The sequence below is a fragment of the Sorex araneus genome, chromosome 5, assembly GCF_027595985.1.
Source record: "Sorex araneus isolate mSorAra2 chromosome 5, mSorAra2.pri, whole genome shotgun sequence".
Classification (NCBI taxonomy): Eukaryota; Metazoa; Chordata; class Mammalia; order Eulipotyphla; family Soricidae; genus Sorex; species Sorex araneus.
Window position 1 is genome coordinate 120,628,882 of NC_073306.1, and position 23,777 is coordinate 120,652,658.

A 23,777-nucleotide genomic window follows, 5' to 3' on the forward strand; every position below is an offset into this window, starting at 1 on the left:
TGCTCTGGAGAACGTCAGGCCAAGACGAAGCAGGGCAGGAGGTGGTCACGCCGGGAAGGCGTCTCCGAGTCTGGAGTTCGTTGCTGGCACCGGCTCCCACCGACACTTTGGGGTCCCGCCCTTGTTGCCTCGGGGCCCCCACCCTGCCCCCCATGTGGGTCTCGAGTGGGGTTGGGAAGGTCTACAGATGAGCCTCTTGGAAGCCTCAGCGAGTGTGTTGTGGTTTCTGGGGACGGTCAGTAACTGCTCAGCCTCCCCCTGGGGCCCTCGGCCTCCAGCACGTGCCACCCTGCCGTCGTCTGTTCGCCCGTCGGGGAGGGCAGGTGGAGGACTCGTGTGTTGGGGAGTTTTGGCCACTCTCCGCCGTGCTCAGGGGTTACTCCTGGCTCTGCACGCAGGAATCACTCCTGGCGGTGCTCAGGGCACCGTAGGGGGCTCGGGGGATCAAACCTGGGTCTGTCGTGTGTGAGGGAAGCTCCCTGCCCCCTGACCTGGAGAACTTCATACCCAGCTTCAGGCCTTCTTCACTAAACATTACTCCTTGTTTCCTTCCTGTCAGGATGCAAAATAATCCTTAAAAATTTTTTTTTAATTTTTTTTTAATAGGGCCAGAGAGCTAGTATAGGAGGTGAGGGGTCTGAGTGGCCTGTGACCAGCCCTTGATCGGTCCCTGGCACCACATTAGGATCCTCTGAGCACCCCCAGGGGCCACTCCTGAGCACAGAACCAGGAATAACCCCTGAGTGGGTACCATGGGTGTGGTCCCCCCCAGAATAGGGGGGGATGTATAAGGAGATTACATATATACATTCATTTACATTTTGAAAAATAAATGACTTCAAAGAAAAGAGAGAGAAGGGCCTGGGGCGATAGTTCCGTGGGTGAGGCCTTTTCCCTTTCATAGTCAGCCAGGTTTGATTCCACACGCTCCTTCAAGAGTGCTCCCTGAGCTCAGAACCAGGAGGGAGCCCTGAGCACCGCGGGGTGGAGGCCCCAAAACAAAGGAGAGGAGCAGAAGGGTGCAACAAAGAAGTCGGAGGGCCTGAGATTTGTTTCCTGCTGGTGGATTTCTTGGTAGCCCCGGCCAGAGGCAGGTGTCGGCCAAAAGGAGTCCTGGACTCAGGATTGCCCTGGGCCGGCCCGCTCCGCTCTCAGCCCCGCTGGCCCCGGCCCTGGCTCTGTCCCTCAGCTGCCCTCGTCCTGTCCTTGCAGCTATGCTGGGGCTCATGTATGTCTACTGGACTCAGCTCAACATGTTCCAGACGCTAAAGTACCTGGCCATCCTGGGCAGCGTGACGTTCCTGGCCGGGAACCGGATGCTGGCCCAGCAGGCAGTGAAGAGGTGAGGCCGGGAGCGGGCGGGCGGCTGGGACTCTGGGTGGGCCTGGGGGTGGCCATCAGCCTTCTCCTCCCAGCTCTTCGAGTAGGGCACATGACAAAATGATTTGTATATTCGGAATATTTGGAGCAAATGTGACGCCTGAATCCAGCCAGAGACAGCAGCCTTTTTAACTTGGGAGAAAGAAAGGAAAAAAAAACCATGATCAGCTTGAAAAGTGTTAAAACCACGACCGCTCACACCCTCCACATTAGGGAGAGAGGGAGGTAATTAGCGGGTGCCGGTTAGACTCATTAGAGCATCCGGCAGAAGATGGTGGCTCGCTGCAGGCTGCCGCTCCTCTGCCCTCCTCCCTTTGCCCGGCCCCCCAGGCCCGCTCCCCCAGCCTGCAGTCCGTCCTTCTCCCGCAGAAGCTGGGAGCACCTCCCCCTCAGGCAGCCAACCCGAGTCGGGCCCCACCTAAAGGGCAGACGTCGTTTCTTACTGATCTGACTCCGCTAGACCCAGGGGGAGTTCGGCCGCGGGAAGGTCAGTCAGAAAAGGCCGGCCTTGCCCGCGCCCCACATTCCCAGCCGTAGCCTCTGCGGACTGAGGCGTCCCCCCACGGGCTCCGCTGTCGCAGGGGACAGAGGTTTCTCACAGTGTGGGAGGGCACAACTTGGGGTCTCCGGGGAGCACTGCAGGGGTCTCCCGGTGGGGGCCTGGCCCTGAGATACGCTCCCTGCTTTACCGGGAGGAGTCCAGGTCCCACCGGAGCCCCCTTCGCCGCAGCCCCTGCAGCGGCCTGGCCAGCTGAGAAGGCGCGGGGCCCTGCCGGCCCTCCGAGCAGATCCTGAGTGCCCGAGGGACGCGCTCTCTCCCGGAAGTGGCCCACGCGAGCCGCACGCAGCCAGGGGTGATGGGGCTCTGAAACCTTTGCTTTCCCTCCGGTCCCGTGTCTCCTGGGGCGAGGCACTTGGAGCCGCTCTTCTGGCCCGGGACTGGCTGCCCCTGCCCGGCCCTGGCCCTCACGGGAGCTCTGGTGGCGCGGTTGTGGTTTCTTTCCTCGGCTTGTTCCTCTCCTCACTGTCCTTTTCTTGACTCTCAAATCCTCTTTCCTTTGGCAGGATCGCTGCAGAGCAGAGCAGTAGATTGGCAAAATATAGGACACTACGGTAAAGATGGGGGTGACTCACCCCGGCAGCAGGCCCCGGCCCCATCGTGGCCACCGCGTGCATGTCAGTCACCCTGTCTAGCTGTCAGCCCCCTCGCGCCTCCCCCCTACCCCCGAAGCCAATGCCGAATTCTGAGGCCTGTGCCCCCTCCCTCGGCCAGGATGTAAACGGGCTGGGGAAAAAGCCCCCCGGGTTGCACCAGCTCCAGGGGCAGCTGCCCGGAGAAGGCGCAGCCCTGGCCCGTGGGCTTCTCACTTCCAAGGGGAGACTCAGCCAGGCCCGGCCTTCGCCTTTCGGAACGTGCCCATTAAAAACGTGTAAATTAATTCGGTGATGGCTCCCTGGCAAATGCTGGGCTTGGTCAGAAAGGACAGCTCCTTCTGTGACCGCTGATGGTGACATTGGCTGGGGTGGAGGGAAGGCAGGGGCGTGTGTGACGCTTCACCGAGGAGCCTCTGACCCGGGGCCCACACAGCCCTCTGAGGGAAGGGCCCAGCCGTATTTCCAGCTCTGCGCCTTCTGTTCCTGCCTTCGGCTGTTTCTGGCCCGGACCTATTTGTGCGGACCCTGCACCCACCCAGGGGAGGGAGGGAGTTTGGTAGCTCACGGCCCTTCCCTCTTGCCCCTGGCCTTGAGGTGGCTTTCCGTGCCAGAGCCAGGAAGTGCTCCGATTTCCAGCCCTCGGGAAGTGAAAGAGACCAGTAGAGCATGGCATGTAGAAGCTCTCTCACTGCTGTGCGAGCAAACACTGGAGTATCTGGTCCTCGCACAAAAAGGAACAAAGTACTTTGGTTTATATTCTTCTTCAGTCTCAACTAAGGTTTAACTCTAAAATGGACGCTTTCAGTGTGCCACACTGATGTTGGCAAACGCTCTGCAGTGTGCAGGTGGCAGCGCCCACCTTGGTCCATCCGCAGACTGTTGGCACATTCCAAAGCGTTCCGTGCTCCTTGGCCGTAGCCATTTGGGTTTGTCCTAAAGTCCAGTCGCTCTGTCCGAGATCGCCTTCTGCCGGATGCTAAGCTCTTTACCTCTTTAAGGTAACCGCCCTGCTTTTACCTCTTGCTTAGTAGCTAACCCGCCTCCACTCTGCCCCTGCGCCAGTGCTTGAATGAGGAGAAAGTCACTTGCTCACTGGGCACTTGGGGCGTCCTGAGGTTGAGACTTGGTGTCTTCAGGACCGGGGCCCCGTAGCTGAGTGCCCCGACCTGACCGGGACAGACAGGTGCCGCTTCCTGCCCAGTCGGGCACACAGGCCACTCCTGCTGACAATTCTTGGTTGGCCTCACGTGTCCCCTTCTCGGGAACACCTCAGACGTCCCGCATGTGTTGCTGGGGACTTCGGTGCCCTCCCGTGACCCTCGGGGTTAGGTCTGTGCCTCTGTGGGCCTGTGACTGGCCTGGAGCCCGCAGGCCGCCTCCACGCTGCCTGCTGCTGTCCCGGCCTGCGGGCACAGTGTCCATCGAGGTGCCATTTTTGTTCCTGTGTTTCCCTGCCACCTCTTGGAGTCTGGAGAAAGGCAGCTCGGAGGGAAAAAGGAATACGGAGATTGAGGGATTTTTATCCCCTCTTCGCATGTTCCTGCGAGCTGAGCCCCCCGCTTGAGCGTCCTGGCGCAGCTGGGTGCTTGGTCTTGCCCCCCGCACCCCCCAGTGGCAGGAAGGTGGTGCAGATTCTGACCAGGATGTCCAGAACGTCCTCTTTCCAGTTGCCCAGGGCCAGGTGGTGGGCCCAGGTGGTCTGGAGCCAGGAGTCGAATTGGACATTCTTGGAACCTTCCTTATTTGGTGGAAGTGTACTGTCCCCTTGCCCGTGAGGTGTGCCCGGAGTCACGTGTCTCATCCCACTTTATGAGTTGCCATCAGATCCATGTCATTGCTGTCATTGCTCTTCTCGGCTTCCGTGTGAACTAGTGTGCTCTTACTCTGGCGAAACAAAATGGGGCTTAACTGCGCAGAAGGGCGAGTTAAGTAACGGTGCCTAATAAATGGGACCTTAGCGTGGGGACCGTGCCCTGACCCGGCTGTCACACTGGGAACTGAAAATGAATCGAAACCTTCCCTGATTTTGTATTTGTCTCCGTTTTCTTTCAGAACAGCGCATTAGTTCCAAAAGGAGGAGGAAATCCTAGACGCTAAAATGAGTATCAAGAAAAGAAGTCAAGAGCAGTCCAGTCTGAAGAGAGAAATTGGGCGGAGGGCGGGAAAGAACTACGTAGGGGCAAGTCCACATTGTAATTATCCTGCGTTTGGCCGTTATTTGTGTTTCCCCGGCACAGAGGAGATACCCCTGGGCCCAGGTCGTCTGTCTCTGGCCTGGTGCCCTGGCAGGATGCTGTGAATCTTCCCAACTTACCCAAGATGTGGCTTTTGAAAAACTGAAACTTGGGCTCAGGCTGTTGGGAATAAAGAGAATTGAGGATCTGGAGCGACTGAGAATTCCTCCTCCTCCCCCCGCCCCGCCTCACATGAGGTCTTGACTGAGATGCTTTGGGTGTCTCCGGGCCTTTCCGTGCTGGCTGCCTCCCTCCCTCTCCACGGGCCACTTGGGGATTTCCTGTCCAGTGTCCCGTCTTCCTCGCCGGCTGTCCTCCCGTCAGATCCTCGGGCCCCTCTGCCTTTGCCTCTGCCTCGGCTTGGGCGGTGGGGACGGGCAGACCGACCCTGCAAGACACACACTTCTCAGCAGTGTCCCTGGGAGGCCCAGAAGATTGTTCCACGGGCTAGGGTAACAAGCCGTGTATATGGGAGGCCCAGCCTCAGTCCCCCAACATATGGGCCCCTGAGCACCACACCAGGAGTATCCGAGCACTACCAGGGGTGGCCCATAGCAGCAGAAAACAAACAGAAAGAATCCCCCGTGGAGGAGCCGGAGCGATGGAACAGCGGGCAGGGCTCTTGCCTTCACCCCCAGGGTCCTCTGAGCCAGGAGTAGCCCCTGAGTATCGCCAGGTGTGGCTCTCCCCCGAAAAGAATGCCCTCTGAGGAGGCCAGGAAAGGAAGGTTGTGTGACACATGGAGGCTGAAGTATGGCCAGTGAGTGGACACGCGGACACGCGTCACAGCCCAACAGACCTGCTGTTACCACGTCCTGGGGTGCCGGGCCTCAGGCAAGTGGCCTGACTTCTTCCAGTTGCCTTTGTGACGTTGCTACGTAAACGACTGAGGGCGCTCAGTGACAATGGCCTGTTGCTCTGGGGCGCCTCCTCCTGTTCCTCCTGGGGTGTCCTTCCCTTCCAGTGGCCGGGAAGAGGAGAGAGAGCCGGGGGCCCACCTACGGCGGCCTTCTCTAGCCAGGCCGGGGCATTGAGGACGGCGTTGTGGAGGAAGGTGGCAGACCTCCGCAGAGGGCCTGAGAACGACAGAGCCGCTGCAGGAAAGGGTCGCAGGGCAGCATCCTCGAGGGGCGCCTGGTGAGGGGCGCCACGCTGCCCCGGAGCAGAATAGAGAAGCCCAGAGGTTTGCTCGGGGCTAGGCAGTGGCAGGCAGCCCTGGCTGGAAGGACTCGGGGAGGGCGTGCAGTGGCCCAGTGTGAGGGCTTCCCAGGACACGCACTGAGGAGATGCTGCGGGGGGCTGGAGGGCTGCAGGGGTGAGGGCGTGGCTGAGCAGGGCAGGCCACCGTCTGCTGGCATCATCGCAAGGAAGCATCCTTGGAAGCCAGAGTACATGCGCCTTTTAGGGGCTGCGGTCAAGGGTGTAGATTTCATTTTGGCAGCCGGAGGCAAATCGGGGGAAATTTGGGTTTTATGCCAGGGTATGGCAGAGGGCGGGACTCTGCTCTGATGCCCTGACCCAGCCCCAGCCCCCCTTCCTGGACGCAGCCTCTGGAACCAGTTAGCCTGGAAAGGCCAGAGCTGGCACGAGGCCAGACTCCTGGTTTATACAACACTCAGCGACCCCACAGGGTGGTGACAGGGCGCAGATGAAGTCATGGGCGGGAACCCCTCGGGAACTCGAAGACAGATATCAACGATGGTTGTTAAAAGCATCGATGAGGGGCTGGAGCAATAGCACAGTGGGTAGGGCGTTTGCCTTGCACGCGGCCGACCCGGGTTCAATTCCCAGCATCCCATATGGTCCCCTGAGCACCGCCAGGGGTGATTCCTGAGTGCAGAGCCAGGAGTAGCCCCTGTGCATCACTGGGTGTGACCCAAAAGCCAAAAAATTTTTAAAAATTTTAAAAAAAAAAGCATCGATGAGCCCACTATGCAGAGTGAGTTCGGGGGCCTTGCATACTTGCCTTGCTTGTGGCCAGCCGATTCAGTCTCGGATACTGTGTGCAGGTTCCCTGAGGACCACGGGTTGTGGGATCACGCCTCCCACCTCCCCAGGAAAAAAAGTTGAGTTTTAGCAAGTACCTCGCTAATCATTTCACCAGAAACCCCCACCCCCACCCCACTCCATCCTAGACATCTGACCACCTGAATTACTGACCGGGGCTTCCCTATCGTCCTTCTGCTGATGTCCAAGCCCCTGACCCGTCTTCAGCAAGGATCTTATTCGATTGCATTAGCCAGAGTCCCCTTGTTAGTCCTGGGCGGGACAGATAGTACAGCTGGTAGGGCACTTGGCTTGCACGGGACCAACCTGGGTTCAACCTCTGGCACCCTGAATAGTTCCTGAGCATTCCCAGGAGAGATCCCTGAGTGTAGAGCCGGGGTGAGTCCTGAGTATTCCCTGAGTGTAACCACACTCCCCCCCGCCAAAATTGTCTCTCTTCCTAATCCCTTAGTCTGATGCTTTCCTTCGGGGGGTGGAAGGGCCCCACCTCGTAATGTTCAGTGCTTGCGGTTCTCAGTGGTGCTTGGTGGATCCTGCAGACCAGGTTCGGATCCAGGACTCCCACATGTGAAGCATGCACTCCAGGTCCAAGCCATCTCCCAACTCCGGTGTCTTACAGAGCTTCCGCCCCTCCCCCGCCACACACACTCTCTCTGCTCCTTGGCTTCAAGGGCCCACTTGCCCTGGGTATATTGCGTGCTTCTAGCAGAAGTCTCACCCTTACTGCAGAAATCAAGCCTCTTCTGCCACTTCACTGGGTTTTCACATTACAGTAGCACCTGGGCCCGGCCTCCAGGGAGCTGCGGCACCGTTCTGAGCCTTAACGGACCTGCTTTGGATTTCCTGATGACTAGGGGTCCTTAGTTTTCCCTCCATGAACAGGGGACGGTTGCTGTGAGGGCTGAATAAGAATCCACTGAGGTCATATCTGAAGCTGACGGTACCAGGCCTGTAACGTGGCTGCCCCCATTTGCTGTGGTCGGTGCCAACACCCTTCCCCAAGGCTTTTGGCGGGCTGTTCGCAGGAGCACAGGTCCAAGCTTTAGTCTTTCTTCTTTCCCCACTCCTGGGTCTTCAGGCAACCCCAGAGCACAGTCCTGGGGCAGGAAGCAGTTCTCAGCTTTGTTCCCTGGAGCTGTGGGGCCCTTTCACCCTGCTCTGCTTTTCCCAGAGATGGTGACGGCCGCCAGGAGTAATTCCTGAGTGCAGAGCCAGGAGTAACCCCTGGTGTGACCCAAAAAGAAAAAAAAAAAAGTTGGTGATGGGAAGCAGACGACGTCCAGGGAGGAGGACCCCATGTAAACTCAAGGCAGACATCAGCGACGAGCATTATAAGCGACAGGTGCCCTATTAGAACAGTGGATGAAATGAAGCGCACTGGGGCTTCTGCAGGACACCCCAGGGAACTGGAAGCTCCAGCCCCCCAGTGGGGAGGGGGTCAAGTCTTTGGAGATTCCATCAGTGTGGCTGCAAACGGGGACACAGCCCCGTATTATATCACCGAGGTCATTCCCTTTGTTTTTTGTTTGGTTTTTTTTTTTTTGGGGGGTCACACCCGGCAATGCACAGGGGTTCAGGTTACTCCTGGTTACTCCTGGCTTTGTACCCAGGAATTACTCCTGGCGGTGCTCGGGGAACCATGTGAGATGTTGGGAATCGAACCCGGATCTGCCAAGTGCAAGGCAAACAAACGCCCTACCTTCTGTACTATTGCTCCAGTCCTGGTCTTTCCCTTCGTAATCATGTTCATCTCAAAAACCAGAAGGAGTGAGTCCCAGTGGTCATTATTGCATTTGAAAACTTAACTGGAAGTTGAGGGCACCTTCACTTGTGCTTCTGTGGGCACAGGCCTTGGAGAGAGGAAGTGTGGTGGTCCGGAGGCGGGCAGGTTAGGGTCTGCTGGGAGAGTTGTTCATTCAGCAGTAGCCCCTTTTCTCCATCCTTGCCTCTGGTGAAGTAACCGCCAGCCTTTCTTTCAGGGGCAGGGCTCCTGTCCCCCCTGTTGCCTGGTCTGTACAGAGCCTTTTCCACACTTCACCTTCTTTCTAGCAGGGCAGGCGAGGGCCTCCCCGGGAGGTGGCCAGAAGAACCAGACTCGCTTTGAGTTAGGCTGCTGGAGATGGGGACCTGCCCACCAGGCCCAAGACACTTAGGGTAGCACCACGTACCCCAGACTGGGGAGACAGAGCTAGGAGCCCCCAGCCACGATAAAATGCTGCCATGCTTCTTATACTTTGCTTTTTGTTTTGGTTCAGTTTTGACTTGGAGGCCGCAGGCAGTCATGCTCAGGCACTACTCCTGGTTCTGTGCTCAGGTGTCACTCGCAGGGATGGGATTGGGGGACGACCATGCGGTGCCAGGGATCCAACCCAGCGCTCGTGCATGCAATGCCTGCTTGCTCTGTGAGCTTCCTCCCTGGCCCAGAAAATGCACAAATCCTAAGTGTGCGGTTCAGTGAATTTTTTTCTGTCTGACACCCCCTTATCCAGATCAAATGCACAAAACCTTGTGATTCCCCCGGAGTGTGATTCAGAGCCTGCGCGGGGCAGATGATGTATGATGTATGAGCTATTCAGCCCAGCTAGGATGGTTTGAGGACAAAATGTTAAGCAAGCACTGAAGGAAGTCAGTAGCCAGGCCAAACTTGCAGCCTCACCCTTACGAGGTCGGTGCTTTAAGCCACTGAGCTGACTCCGCCCCCTTTGCTCAGAGCTTGACTAGGGAGCCCTGGGCTCAGTTCTTCACCGTTTGCCTTAGTGATCTGAGTCACTCCCCAGACCTTAAGGACAATGTAAGTGGCAGGTAGGACATTTGCCTTGCACACACTCAACCTGGGTTCAATGCCCAGCACCCTAAACCCCATCAAGAGAGATCCCTGAGCACAGGGCCAGGAGTAAGCCCTGTGTACCACCAGACCCCAAGACAAAAACAAACAAAAAAGCCCTTGTAAGTGGTGACAATTTGCCAAACCAGCAGCTGCCCAGGCCGCTGCCCGGTTCAACCCCCCACTGGGTCCGACTCACTGTCTTTGCTTAGACTTTTCACGGACACCTCAGACCGGGGGTGTCCAAACCCAGATTCCCCAGCCTCCACCCGAAGGCCCTAAATGGCAATCCCATCCCCCCCGCTCCTCAGGCCCAGCCCTTGGAAGTCATTCTTGAGCGCGGTCCAGTCCGCACACCCTATCCATCAGCGAGCAAGTTCAGATGAGTTCAGAATGAGTCCCAAAGTTTCCCTTTCCACAGGGTGACTTGCAACGGGAACCAGCCCAGAGTGGCTCTCCCGCTGACCCTCAGGGTAGCTACCCTCCCCCTCCCCCGACTTCCTCCATCGTCCCCACCACCCAGCTCCACTCTGCCCTCCTGCCCTTCCTCTGTCCACTCGTGGGCAGAGTGCCTCTGTGTGTGTGTGTGTGTGTGTGTGTGTGTGTGTGTGTGTGTGTGTGTGTGTTGGGGCGGGGGCGTCATGGCCTGGAGACTTGCTTTCTGAGCGTTTCCTACCGGAAAGCAATACTCAGGTGTCTCTGGGGTGATTTCAGCAGTTCTTGGCCACCTGAGCAAGGCAGCAAGGCAGCTCGATGCGTGGGCCCAGAGATACTGACGAGGCGGCAGGAGGGGAAGGGTGGGGGAGGGGAAGGCAGCAGAGAGCGACAGGGCTCTGGGAGTGGGGGGAACATGCATTTCAGGGGATCAAACTTGAGTTATGCAATAGTGAGTTCTGTATGGAAATATGAAATGTACTCAATATATAGAGAGAATAATGGGAATATCATTAGGTACTTAGATGGGGGGTGGGGTGGGAGGGGGGTGTATTGGGGTTCTTGGTGGTGGAACGGGTGCACTGGTGAAGGGATGGTGGTTTAATCAGTATTTGACTGTGACTTAAACCTGAAAGCTTTGTATTTTTTTTCTTGTTTTCACGGTGGTTCAATAAAATATTTCTTTAAAAAAAAAAAAAATACCCAAGCCACAGACTCAACAACGCTACATCAAGAGACCCACACTTTAACAACCGAATTTAGAAAGGTACCAGTTAAGAGTACAGGCTGGAGGGTGGGTGGGAAATATGGGAGGGAACCTGGGAACATCAGTGGAACTGGTGGTGGGATTAGTGCTGCAATAATGTATGTCTAAAACTCAACTATGGACAACTTTGTAAATCATAGTGCTTTATTAGGAAAAATGTGAAAAAAAAATTAAAAAATAATAAAGGCATAAATAATTAAAAAAAAAAAAAAAACTTGAGTTATGACCCTGGCCCTTGAATTCTCTCCCTGGCCCCTTGTTTGCGTTATTCCCCTTTTGGGGGTGGGGGAGACAGGAGGGGAGGCTACACCTGACAGTGCTCAGGGATCACTCCTGGCGGGGCTCAGGGGACCGTATGATATGCCCGGGATCAATTCCAGCACCCGCCAGTCCCTGGCTTACTCCTTACTGGGCGGTTGGGGCACACTGTGTGCCCAGAGGGTCGGTGCCAGGGTGCCCAGCGTTGCCTTTGCTGTGGGCTGTGCTGCTGAGCTGTCCCCCCGGCCCTGGGCAGTCGCAAGGTCACCTTCCTCTCTTCCTCCAGGCCTTCTCTCGGGGCCGTGTCAGAGTCCCCTCCCAAGCCAACGCACCGCAGAGGGGGGACACCAAGGATGAGGCGCTGCACACAGCACGCCTTCTCCCGTGCTCTCGCGGTGCCTCTGCCACCCCCTGGCAGGCTCCGTGTTTCTTTGTTCTTGCTCTTCCTCCCTGCGTGCCCGGTGTTGTCTAAGCCCCCAGTGTCTCCACTCCTGCTTGGCCATAGTCACTGCAGTGCCCGGAAGGTCAGTGTGGAAGGTCAGTCTTTGGTTCAGAATAGAGGACTCTGCTCAGAGCCTGGTGTGGGTTCGAATCCTCTCTCTCTCTTTGTCTCTCTCTCTGTGTCTATCTCTTCTCTCTCTCTCTCCATCTCTCTCCTCTCTCTCCTCTCTCTCCTTTGCCCTCCCCACTGTACTATCGCTCTCTCTCTCTCCCCCCCCCTGCAGGGGCTAATTGGTGACTCCCCAGCCCCTGCCTCAGCTCCTTGCCTGTGAAATGAGAGGCCACTAGCCAATGCCCCCTGACCGTTGTGTGCGCAATGTAAGCAGTTTTTCCCGTGGACCACCTGGCGGGTTCTCTGTGCACTGGTAGGTGTTAGCTCTTGGTTATTCTTTTCTTTTTGGACTTTGGGCCACACCTGGTGACGCTCAGGGGCTACTCCTGGCTCTGCGCTCAGGAATTACTCCTGGCGGTGCTCGGGGGCCCATATGGGATGCCGGGGATCAAAGTTGGGTCGGCTTCGGAGGGAAGTGCCCTCCCCACTGTACTATTGCTCCAGCCCAGCTCTCAGTTATCCTTCTATTCCATGTACTGTCCTGCTCCTGTGGGAAATGGACCTGTGGTAGACACACAGCAAAATGTGCTGGAAAGAAAGAAAGTGGAAGTGCAGACCAGGACAGGGGGATTTTTATTGTATCTATAAATGGGGGAGGAGACAGAAATGAAACAGGACGACCCAGAGTGGAGCCGCGTCTAGCTGCAGAGGGAACACAGATGGGTCTTCATCCCTGGGGGTTCCTGTGCAGAGAGAAAGATCGAGCACAGTCAGGGAGTGAAGCAAGTTGTGGTAACTTAGGCCCTGGCACCCGGGGGATTGCGCGTGTCTGTGTCGGCACCGGGTCTGGGCTCCAAGTTCAGCATTGTACGACCTCCTGGAGGCCGGCAGTGTGCCCACCCCTGCCGGCCTGTCCCCATGGAGACCCTCCACGGCCCACTTCCTTCCTCTGCCCCAGCGTCTCTAGCCTCCCAGCACCCAGTGGGTGCTTGAATGGGTCTGTCTGGGCTGCGGGCTTTGCGTGCAGAGAGGAGGACCCACCCAACCCCATCCCCTTGGCACCCCACCCAGTGCCTGCACCCCAGTGCCGAAGGAGCACTTCCCAGTCTCAGGACACGTGGCTCTGAGCCTCCCCCTCCTCCTGGGCTTCAAGTGGGCTTAGGTGTGAGCCCACTCGCCTGCGCCCCCTTCTCTGCACCCCCGAGGACTTGGCCCCCCGCTGTAGTCAGACTTTTGCGGGCTGATCGCGAGGGGGGTGGACAGGGCAGTTGGGGGCCCTTCCCCTCTGGCTTTTAATCCACAGGACCAAAGGCTGCGTTCTGAAGACTTGACCCCTCCCCCGCCACCTCGGGGCCACTTTATTCCGTGGGCTGGGTCTGGGGGACAAGACTGAGGGATGTGGGGAGCCATTCTCAGAGCCCCATTTTCTCCCCCCAACCCTCCCTCCAAGCTCGGGGACCTTCAGAGATGATGGGGCTGCCCTCGTGCGCCCCTGTGCAGAGAGGGAGCCTAGCCAGGGATGGCTGTGTGCGGCTGGGCCGGGGTGTCCCTCTCACCCCCTCTGCCATCAGCGGCTGCTTCTCTGTGGCTGGTTCCCCGCACCGGTGGGCAACTGGGCTGGGAAGAAGGTGAGAGCTGGATTTGCTCCATCTGTTGACCCAGAAGTGCCAGGCAGAGTCGGGCCGGGGCACGCCTGTGTTCACAGCCCTGTGTTCATAGCGGTGAGGAGTGTGGCCGGCCGCTGTCCCTGGAACCCGGCTCCCTTGAGACCGGGAGGAGTCAGTAGTCTTTGCCTTTGCCAAAGACTTACCGTAAAGAGTCAAACCCCAGTTGCCTAAGTGCCATCCCAGTGCCGTGTGTGAGGAACCCAGATGTTCCGGCTCAGATGCTGAGTGGCCGCCGTGGCACAGCACGGTCAGCAGTGAAGGGCCCGCCGCGGCCCCACCGGGTCCCCCCCCCCCAGGCCTTGGCAGGCACAGGGAGGGGTCTGTGCCATTTCCTTGGCAGAGCCCCATGTGTTCAGAGAGATTCTTCTCTGGTTTGGTTTGGTTTGATTTGGGGCCACACCCAGCAGTGCTCAGGGGTTCCTCCCGGCTCTGCACTCAGGGCTCACTCCTGGCCGTGTTCACAGCACCATACGGCGTGGCCGGATTGAACCCAGGTCAGCAAGGCAAGCACCCCCCACATTGTCCTGTTGGAGAGGAGAGTCTGTCCTTTAACCTGCTCCTCACGGGGAGGACCCTTCTGAGGCAGCTGTGTGAACACCACACATACATACACACTCACACACATATATACAGGTGTGATACACTTACATACACACATGCACACATGACACACACATATATACAATCACATCTACACACATCCACATGCAGCCCACATGCCTACACACAGATACATTCTCACATGTGCAGACATACACTCTTATATATGTATACAAATAAACATGCATACACTCTCATATATGTATACACATAAACATAGATATACATACATAAACATACACATGCACACATGCAAACACATATACACAATCATACTCATCTACATGCATACACACATACAGATGCACTCTCACATACATGCATAAGTACACAACACTCATACACATGCTCACAGACATATACATCTCACACATGTATACACATACCATCATACATGCACACACACTCTCATACATGTGAATGTATACACATATATACTCATACATGCACATGCACTCTCATATACACTCATACTGCATGTGCACACTCTCAAACCTGAGCACACACACACTCACCCCTGTGCACACATAAATACTCTCACACCTGCACATGTATACATACTCATACTTGCACACACATACACCCTCACACCTGTCCACACACACTCACACCTGCATACTCACATACTCTCACACCCGCACACACACACACCTGTATACACACACTCTCACACCTGCACACACTCTCATACCTATGCACGCACACACTCTCACACCTGTGCCACACAAACTCTCACACCTGCACACACACACTCACACCTGCATACACACACTCTCATACCTGCAGACACACTCTCATACCTGCGTGAACAGACACACTCTCACACTTGCATGTGCACACTCTCACACCTGTGCCCACACAAACTCTCACACCTGCACGCACACTCTCATACCTGCATGTGTACACACTCTCTCATACCTGCATGCACACACTCACACCTGTGCCCACACGCACTCTCACACCTGAACACCCATACACTCTCTCACACCTGTGCCCACACACACTCTCACACCTGCGCACACACTCCCCCCGCCAGGCCCACTCTCACACGCTCACCTACCTGCGCTCCCGCAGCAGGGCCCCCAGGATGCTGTCCGGTGCCACCTGCTCTTGGGTCGCCCACCCGTGGTCCACCGCACGGCCGGGCCGGGCCTTGGCTCCCTGCTCCTGGCTCCGCCCTCTGTTCGTTTGAGAGAGAAACAGCTGACTGTGCTGCGCCGGCTTGCGGGGAGCCCCGGCAGAGTGGGGTGAGTGGGCCGACCCACTCCAGTACGTGCCGTGGCTCCTCCACCCTGCACAGCCCCCAGGAGGGAAGAGTCCGGGCGCCTCAGCAAAACGCCTCTAGGCCCCAGAGAGCGTGTGGCTTGTCCCTCGCCTGGGACACGCTGGCGTTGGGGGTCAGAACTGGCGGCAGCACCTGAGCCACGTGAGCACCGTGAGTGGGACAGACTGACAGCACGGGAGCACGCTGAGCACACGCACTGGTGCACGTGAGCCTGAGTGGGACCAGGAGGAAGCTTCGGGAAAGCCGGCAAGGGCGCCAACGGGAAACCGAAATAAACGAACCCAAAACACCAGTGTCACGGAGACTGTGGAATCACCCCAGATTACCGGAAACCAAGGCTGACAGCAGTTCCCGACCCCAGTTGGCTCCGGGTGGGCGAGGATGTTACAAAGGACACTGGGGACAGTGTGGGGAATGTGGATTGGAGCCTGAGTAATTGCTACACTGAAATTATTTTACATAAGAAAGTGTTCTTTTGTTAGGTACTAGAGTCACAGGCAAAAGTACCCAAGGGAAGGCCTGAGAGGTGGATGAAAGGGCTGGAATATACGTGAAGGAGTGCCAGGTTCAATCCCCAGCACCACAGGGTCTCCTGAGCACCATCAAGAGTGACTCTCAAGCACAGAGCCAGAAGAAACCCCAGTACCGCTAGGTGAGGAAAGAGAGAAAGAGGTGGGGGAAGAAAGAGAAAGGAAGGAAGGAAGGAAGGAAGGAAGGAAGGAAGGAAGGAAGGAAGGAAGGAAGGAAGGAAGGGAGGGAGGGAGGGAGGGAGGGAGGGAGGGAGGGAGGGAGGGAGGGAGGAAGAGGAAAGAGAAAGGAAAGAGGAAGAAAGGAAGGGAGGGAGGAAGGAAGGAAGGAAGGAAGGAAGGAAGGAAGGAAGGAAGGAAGGAAGGAAGGAAGGAAGGAAGGAAAGGAGGGAGGAAGGAAAGGAGGGAGGAAGGAAAGAAGAAAGAAATGAAGGAAGATGGAAAGAAGGAAGGAGGAAGAAAGGGAGGGAGGAAAGGAGGGAGGAAGGAAGACAGGACGGAAGGAAGGAAGGAAGGAAGGAAGGAAGGAAGGAAGGAAGGAAGGAAGGAGGGAGGGAGGGAAGGAAGGAAGGAAGGAAGGGGAAGGAAGGAAGGAAGGAAGGAAGGAAGGAAGGAAGGAAGGAAGGAAGGAAGGAAGGAAGGAAGGAAGGAAGGAAGGAAGGAAGGAAGGTGGAAGGAAAGGAGGGAGGAAGGAAAGAAGAAAGAAATGAAGGAAGATGGAAAGAAGGAAGGAGGAAGAAAGGGAGGGAGGAAAGGAGGGAGGAAGGGAGGAAGGAAGACAGGAAGGAAGGAAGGAAGGAAGGAAGGAAGGAAGGAAGGAAGGAAGGAAGGAAGGAAGGAAGGAAGGAAGGAAGGAAGGAAGGAAGGAAGGAAGGTGGAAGGAAAGGAGGGAGGAAGGAAAGAAGAAAGAAATGAAGGAAGATGGAAAGAAGAAAGGAGGAAGAAAGGGAGGGAGGAAGGAAGGAAGGAAGGAAGGAGGGAGGGAGGGAGGGAGGGAGGGAGGAAGGAAAGAAGAAAGAAATGAAGGAAGATGGAAAGAAGGAAGGAGGAAGAAAGGGAGGGAGGAAAGGAGGGAGGAAGGAAGACAGGAAGGAAGGAAGGAAGGAAGGAAGGAAGGAAGGAAGGAAGGAAGGAAGGAAGGAAGGAAGGAAGGAAGGAAGGAAGGAGGGAGGGAGGGAGGGAGGGAGGGAGGGAGGGAGGGGCTGGAGAGTGGATACTTGAGGCACGTGGCTAGCATGTGGTGGGCCCAGACTTGATCCCCAGCACCCCTCCCTCAGTAGAGATAAGCTAAGTCTGACCTGGGGCCCCCAGCTAGGCGCCCTCAGAGGGCCTAGCCGGCCCAGGTCCCTTGGGCTGGTGCGTCTGCAGGGGGGGCCTGGCGTGTCTGCAGGGGGGCCTGGCTTACCCCTGCTGCCGGCTCATGATGTCCTGCAGGAGCTTGCGGGCCGACAGCTGGCCCAGCACCTTGCGGTAGCTGCTGGTGAAGATGGCGTCTGCGTAGCGCGGTGTCCTGTGGGAAGGAGCAGAGGCCGGGGGGGGGGGCGGGCGGGGGGTCAAGCTACGGGCCCTGTCAGGTCCTTCTGCTGCCCTTCCCTGGCTGGCCCTCGGGCTGGGCGACATCTCTGGCGCCCAGGGCCCAGCCCCTGCCCCGCACCCTGGGGAGAGCCGGGCAGTGGGTGGCTCTGTCCTGTGTCTCCAGCCTCCCCCGAGGCATGGGGGGTGGGGGGCCGGCAGCTTACCTGAGGGGCAGGGAGGGTGGGGAGCAGCAGGACTCGCCGCCCAGGGTGAGGGTGACCAGGAAGAAGACCCAGAGCCGCATCTTGCCCTGCGGAGACGCAAGGGCGGGAGGTCAGAGGCGGCCGAGGCGCCACGAGGCCCCTGGCTGACCGGACCCGGCCCTGGAGGCGGCCCGGGGCGCGAGGAAGCCAGAGGGCCGGGAGGGGCCGCCAGCCTCTGGAAGCCAGACAGACGCCAACAGGCCCGGCCGCTGCCCTGCCCCGGCCTGCCCCACACTCTGATCTCATTTTCTGGTCCGGTTGGGGGAGGGAGGCGGGGCCGCGCCCAGCAGTGCTCAGGGGTCACTCCCGGCAGTGCCTTGGGGGTCGTGCGCTAACCCGGCTCAAACCGGGCTTGGCCAACGCCAGGCAGGCGTCTGACCCCTGCTCTGTCCCCAGCCCTCGACATCACTCTCTCCCTCTGCACCGCGGGCGGGAGCAACCTATCCTGCTGGCTTCTCAGAGCACAGCAGAACCCGAGCACCGGTGGGGACGCTGGCCCGAGAGCTCCCTCGAGGCGTGGGGTGGGGGGAGGAAGCTGCCTTCCCTGAACCCCCTCCTGACCCCCACACAGGCTGGCTTCTGGAGTGCACAGCTGACAGGGCAGCCTCAGAGCCACACGCTTCTCTAGGCTGTGCTGGGTGCCCAGGAATGGTGACTGCCCTTTTTGGACCTCAGTCTTCCCCTCTGTAAAATGGGAACTATCATCACAGCTACTGCACGGGGCCCTTGTGTGTGCGGGAGCAGCCAGGCCCCTGGAGGGGGTCCTGTGGTTCCATAGGGAATACCTCCTGAGCCTCTGCTGGGGTCCCCAGTGTCACCCCCTCCAGAGGACAGGTATGTCCTGTTGGGGGTGTTTTCCCTTTCTTTTCCTCTTTTCTGGGCGGGGGGAGGGGGCACTGTTCTGGGGTTGCTCCTGGCAGAGCGGTGGCACGACGCGGGGGCGGGGCCCTCACCCGGCAGCTCCTGCTGCTGTTCTGCCGAGCTGGAGGGAGGGGAAGGCTGTGGCTGTTGCTCAGAAGCTCAGTGAGGTGTCGCGGGAGCGAGCAGGGCCCCTGGGGAGGGGGGACGAGCATCTCAGGGGTCCCTAATCACCCCTAAATCACCCCTAATTGGGGCCCTGAGCGCTGCAATTAGGGGGAGAAGCCGACAGGAAATGAGCCCGCTGCACCCCCCAGCCTCGCAGGACGCTGCCGGGAGACCTGCTCCCCGCAGACCAGCCGAGAGTTGGGGGGACACAGAGACTGGGGAGCCAGCGAGGCCTGCGGGAGCTCCGGGTTTGACCCCCACACTGCCTGGAGTGACCTTCCCAAAATACCCTTGGTTAATCCATTGTTGTCTTGAGACCCCCCCCCCAGAGAACACCCGGAGGGTTGTTCAGTGATGCCTGAGACCCCCCAAGCCTCCGGAGCTGGAGGAAGCAGCTGTACAGGCCCCTCCTGGGCATGCACCCCTGTCCACACCCTGCAGACACTCCTCTGGGTCCGGCACAAACGTCCAGCCAGAGACAGGCGGGCCACGTGCACACTACCTCCAGGCTGGCCTCCCGATTTCCCCAGTGATCTCCTTAGAGGGTGTCTCGTCAGACTCATCATGCCTCATCACTTCACGTCCCTTCCCCTCGTCCTGTCCATACTTGTTAACTTCCTCTGCTGGTGAGGACCGGGGCTGGAGAAAGAGAAGACGGCACCTGCCCCTGACTTTCTGACCCACGTCGTCCCTCCCTTCTGCGCGGCAGGCGCTGGCCCTGTATACTTTGCCTCTGACAGGAGCTCATTGCTCCACAGACCTCGGCGGGGCGTCAGTCTCTTCCTGTCGGGGCCAGAGCGAGAGCACAGCGGGGAGGGCGTTTGCGTTGCACACGGCCGACCCAGGCTCGCTCCCCAGCATCCCACACGGTCCCTGAGCACCACCAGGAGTAACTCCTGAGTGCAGAGCCGGGGTAAGGCCTGAGCACCACAGGGTATCACAACTGGCTGATCGGGAGGAAGCCCTGAGCATCACTGGGTATCACGTCCAGCTCCCTCCCCCCAGCCTGGCTGCCTTTCCTGAGGGGCCGCTCCCGAGGCAGGACCATCTCTGGGGCAGGGGCCCCCCTAGACATACCCTGAGATCTTCCCGCTGCAGCTGGCTGGCCCCTCCTTCTATGCTGCTTATCTTTTTTATTTGCAGTTTGGGGTTTGGGGCCACACACCTGGTGGTGCTCAGGTCAGCCGCGTGCAAGGGCAGTGCCCTCCCGCTGTGCTATTGCTCCAGCCCCCATGCTGCTGGAGAGACAGTACAGCGGTCAGGGCGTTTGCCTCATTGGCACTGAGGAAGCCGGGCTCGAATCCCAACCAGCATCTGGCCCCCTGGGTACCTCCAGGAGTAACCTCTGAGCTCAGAGTCAGATGTGGTCCCCGTATACTGCGGGGGGTGGCTCCCACACAAAACAGAACCCAAAGATCCAGACCAGGGTGCAGCCAGGCCCCCATTCACCTCACCCCTGCTCTGGGTCCCTCATCCCTCACTGCCGAGAGAGAGACCCCAGCCTTTGCCCTTGGCTTCCTGCCCCTTCTCCTGGGGCTGGCACCAGCAGCCCCTTGGCGCCCCCCCACCGCCCCCAGCCCCAGCAAATAGAACCTCCCACCCTTATGTGTTTCCAGAAAATTCGTTTTGGAGTGGACACTGCAGAGAGACATCACCCAGCCCAGCGCGTCCCTCCCAGGTACGACACCCCAGTGCCCAGCGCCTGAGTCAAGGATGAGTCACAATCCGCCCCCGCCCCACCCTGCCCCACACACCTCACTTGGTCCTAAATGTGTCTTTGCTCTTTGTCATCGGGTCTCGGAAGACGAGAACAGGGGGACACACTGGAACCCTGCTTGGTTTGTGTCCCTCTGTGCCCCTTAGGGGGGATTAAATGGAACCCCGCAGGGGGTTGGTTTGAGGGAGCCAACCTCAGACAAAGGCAACCCCGAGAGACACATTTGCCACCAACAAGGGCCCCTGGGATGACACTGACACCCCCTGTCCCTAGGTTGCCAAGTCCCCCCTAGACCAAGGCCAGCTGCTGATGGGTGACATACACAGGTGTGGACACAGGGACAGGCCATGCGCAGACTTTGCAAACTGGGGCACCCACATGATCCCCGCCTCCGCAGGGTCCCCTGAGTCCCCGAGCACTGCGGGGTGTGCTCCTCCACCCCCAAAAACCCCACACACAAAGAGGAGAGCTGTGTCCCCAAATAACATAGCTGTGGCCGGTCTGGAAACCGGATTCCCAGGATAAAGGACAGGCTGGCTCGGGCGAGTGGCTCTCAGCAGGAGCGGCCATTTGCTTTCCTAGTGCTGACCTGCCGAAACCCCTGATTGGACCGATTTGAGGTTACCGGACAAATGGGTGCTCAATCTACCACCGAGGGCCACTCGTGGCGGCCAGCAAGCCAAGCACACCACAGCCGCCTGAAGAGAGGCCCGGGGTCACGATGGGACTAACAAAGCCCCTCTGGGTGCCTCAAGGGGGACGCCCACTTTGCAATCCAGGAAGCCCAAAGCACGGCTGTGGTGATCCAGCTTATCAGCTGCCTGGCCGGAGCGTCTCGAGAGGAAGGAGACCCACGTTTCTTTTTTTTTTTTTTTTCTTTTTGGGTCACACCTGGCGATGCACAGGGGTTACTCCTGGCTCTGCACTCAGGAAGCAACCCTGGCGGTGCTCAGGGGACCACATGGGATGCTGGGAACCGAACCCGGGTCAGCCCCGCGTCCAAGGCAAACGCCCTACCCGCTGTGCTATCGCTCCAGCCCCGGAGACCCACGTTTCTGAGGAGGAAGAACCAGCACTCGAGAGGGAGGCAGACGCCGGGCTCCTCCCGCCACCGAGGATTCGAGCCCGGGGCGGCAGAGGGTCCCTACTCGAAGACATCACCGCCGGGATGGAGACAAGTGTGGGGTAATGGAGCGCTCCCGGCACGGATAATTGGGTCTCAAACCTAGAGAAAGGAGCGCGGCAGCAATTGAACAAGAAAGCAAAATGTTATCAATTTCCAGGCAATTATGTTGGATCGGTTGGGTGCGATCGATGAGTGGGATTGATTTGCAGCCACTTGGCTCCTTTCAAACCCGGGGCGGAAGCTCAGGCTTAGCAGGCACAAATTCAGCCCCGGGTTCAACTTGAAAGAGTGGCGGCCTCGCTGCCTCTGACACTCCCCCAGGGTGCCCCCCACTCCTCGGGTCAGGGATGGCAGCACACCCCTGGGACCACCCCCCAAACGGCACCTCCATCCAAGGGGCTCCAGACAGAGCCCCCCAGCATGGATCGAGAGGGACTGAGCCACACCCGGACAAAGAGGGGGTGGGTGGGGCCTGGGGTGGGCGCCCGGGTGTTGGGGAGGAGAGGAGAGACCCCGCCCAGCACTGGGCGCCCCCTCTCACCTCTGTCCTTCCGAGACGGCAGGCTCGCTCTCTCTCTCTGCTCCCAGGTGTCGCTCCGGCTCCCGGGTGCCCTGGCGTCCGGTCTGCTCCGTGGCCGCGGCACTCCCCCATTTATCCCTTCATTTCCCTAAGCAGCGTGGACAGCGTTGGCGTCAGGGAATCAATTACCCACAAGGCCCATGGTCAGCGTCGCACTGAAAACCCCTCTGGGGAGAGGCAGGCCCGCTCCGGAGAGCACGCATGTGGAAGTCGCCTGTCTCTCGGGGAGCGGCTCAGAGAGGGTTCTGGCAGGAGGCACCCTGAATATCTGCTGCGGAGCACTGTCCCGGGGCGGGGGAGCCCCGGCGGCGGGGGGTCAAACGTGCCTTTGGAAAGTCCCTACAAACTGGCCTCAGCCACGTGCAATTTGCTCTCGCGCCAGGGCTGACCGCAGAGCAGCGTTTTCCTCTCCGTGGCTGGGAATGTGGTTGGCCACGTCCTTGGTCGTCCCGTTACCAGCGTCTCCTCCACCTGGCTCGCGCTTGCGGCCCTCGTGGGAGGCAATGCGGGCAGGGAGACAGCCAGGGCACGGGAGACCCCAGGAGTGTCTGGGAACACTGGGCACAGAGACACGGAAATCCTCGGTAGGGCTGTGTTCTGACTTCCCTGACCCCGGGCTACAGAACTCTCCAGAATGGGCAGTCCCCAACCCAGCCCCTGCCTCCCCGGGGGAGGCTGAAACCTTGGTGCCTGGGAAGGTGACACAGGCAAAGAGCTCTGAGCTACAGATCTGGAGCCTGGCAGCTGCCACCTCCGTGTCCCTCGCCCCCTGCTGGGTACTTGCGCTCTGTCAGCTTCCACTGCAGTGCTGGAACCGAGCGTGGCCTTGGCAGAGCGTGGCAGAGCACTTTCTTCAGCAACCGATGGAGGAGCAGTGTGTGGGCCTGACTTCACGAGGGGGCTCCTGAGGCAGGGGGACGGCTCTCTCCAAAGGCTGCGTGTGTGTTTTGTACACTGAAGCCCTGGGTTCGATTCCCCAGTACTGCGTGGTCCCTTCCGAGGACTCTGGAGGCAGCCGCATGAACACTGTCAGGTGGAGCCTAAAAAAAGGCAACAGAAAACTCAATCACCAGGCTGGAGCGATAGTACAGCAGGTTAGGGCGTTTGCCTTGAAGGCTCCCAACCTGGGTTTGATCCCCGGCACCCCGTAATGGTCCCTGCGCCACCAAGAGTAGCTCCTGAATGCAGAGCCAGGAGTAACCCCTGAGCATCACTGGGTGTGACCTCCCCCAAAACAAAACAAAACAAAACAAAAAGCTTCATCACCAAAGGGCTCCTCTGGTTGAGACAGGGGAAAGGAGACCCCGCCTGCCGTCTCTCAGGGAGCATTAGGGTCACAGCCAGCAGCAGCAGCTAGAAGGTTCCAGCAGTGACAGGGAGATTCTCCTCCTGAGCCTGCATGGAGCCACACACTGACACAGAGCAGACGGCCAGGCTCGCCAGAGAAGCAGGAACCCAGTGCCAGGTGGTGGTCAGGCCAGGTCAGATGCCCAGGACTCAGGAGATGTGAGGGAGTCTCGTGGTTGCAGTGGGGGGGTGGGAGGGCGCGAGGCCAGAGTGCAGGTCGACCCCTCTCGGGCTGCAGCAGCCAGCAGAATTAGGTCTCCACTTCCAGCAACTCACTAAGGGATTGGTGTCAGTTTTCTCATCTGCAAAATGGAACTGATGGGGCAGTGGGCCGCTGAGTGTGTAAAGTGAAGGCTCCCAAGCTTTGTCTTACAGGGGGAACAGGGAGGCAGAGCTGCCGCCTTCCCCAGCCCCTGACCCGGGTGCTGGAAAGGCCCGGACTTCAAACGAAGCCTTCGGACTCCCAGACTCAGTGTGCACACACCAAGTTCACGGTCTCAAAAGCTGTTCCT

General features: G+C 58.6%; 2 protein-coding genes across 3 annotated transcripts in view; one reads left to right on the forward strand and one right to left on the reverse strand.

The window, feature by feature from the left end:
- RPN2 (ribophorin II) overlaps positions 1 to 4,921 on the forward strand; it is a 49,305-nt gene extending 44,384 nt beyond the window's left edge. Inside the window, exons 16-18 of one of the 2 annotated variants that reach the window (XM_055137864.1) lie at positions 1,213 to 1,342; positions 2,446 to 2,493; positions 4,588 to 4,921. In XM_055137864.1, the coding sequence (XP_054993839.1) occupies positions 1,213 to 1,342; positions 2,446 to 2,493; positions 4,588 to 4,600 (191 nt within the window). In that variant the 3' untranslated portion in view covers positions 4,601 to 4,921. The remainder of the gene's footprint in view (positions 1 to 1,212; positions 1,343 to 2,445; positions 2,494 to 4,587) is intronic. The other variant, XM_004612500.2, reaches the window with a different exon arrangement.
- A 7,315-nt stretch (positions 4,922 to 12,236) lies between these two features.
- Positions 12,237 to 21,974, reverse strand: GHRH (growth hormone releasing hormone). Its single transcript, XM_004612641.2, has 5 exons — positions 21,880 to 21,974; positions 17,431 to 17,516; positions 17,097 to 17,201; positions 14,940 to 15,059; positions 12,237 to 12,355 (listed from the first exon to the last, which is right to left on the reverse strand). Exons 2-5 carry the CDS (start codon positions 17,508 to 17,510, stop codon positions 12,340 to 12,342), a joined length of 321 nt encoding a protein of 106 aa, XP_004612698.2. The 5' UTR covers positions 17,511 to 17,516; positions 21,880 to 21,974; the 3' UTR covers positions 12,237 to 12,339.
- Between the last annotated feature and the right edge of the window lie 1,803 nt (positions 21,975 to 23,777).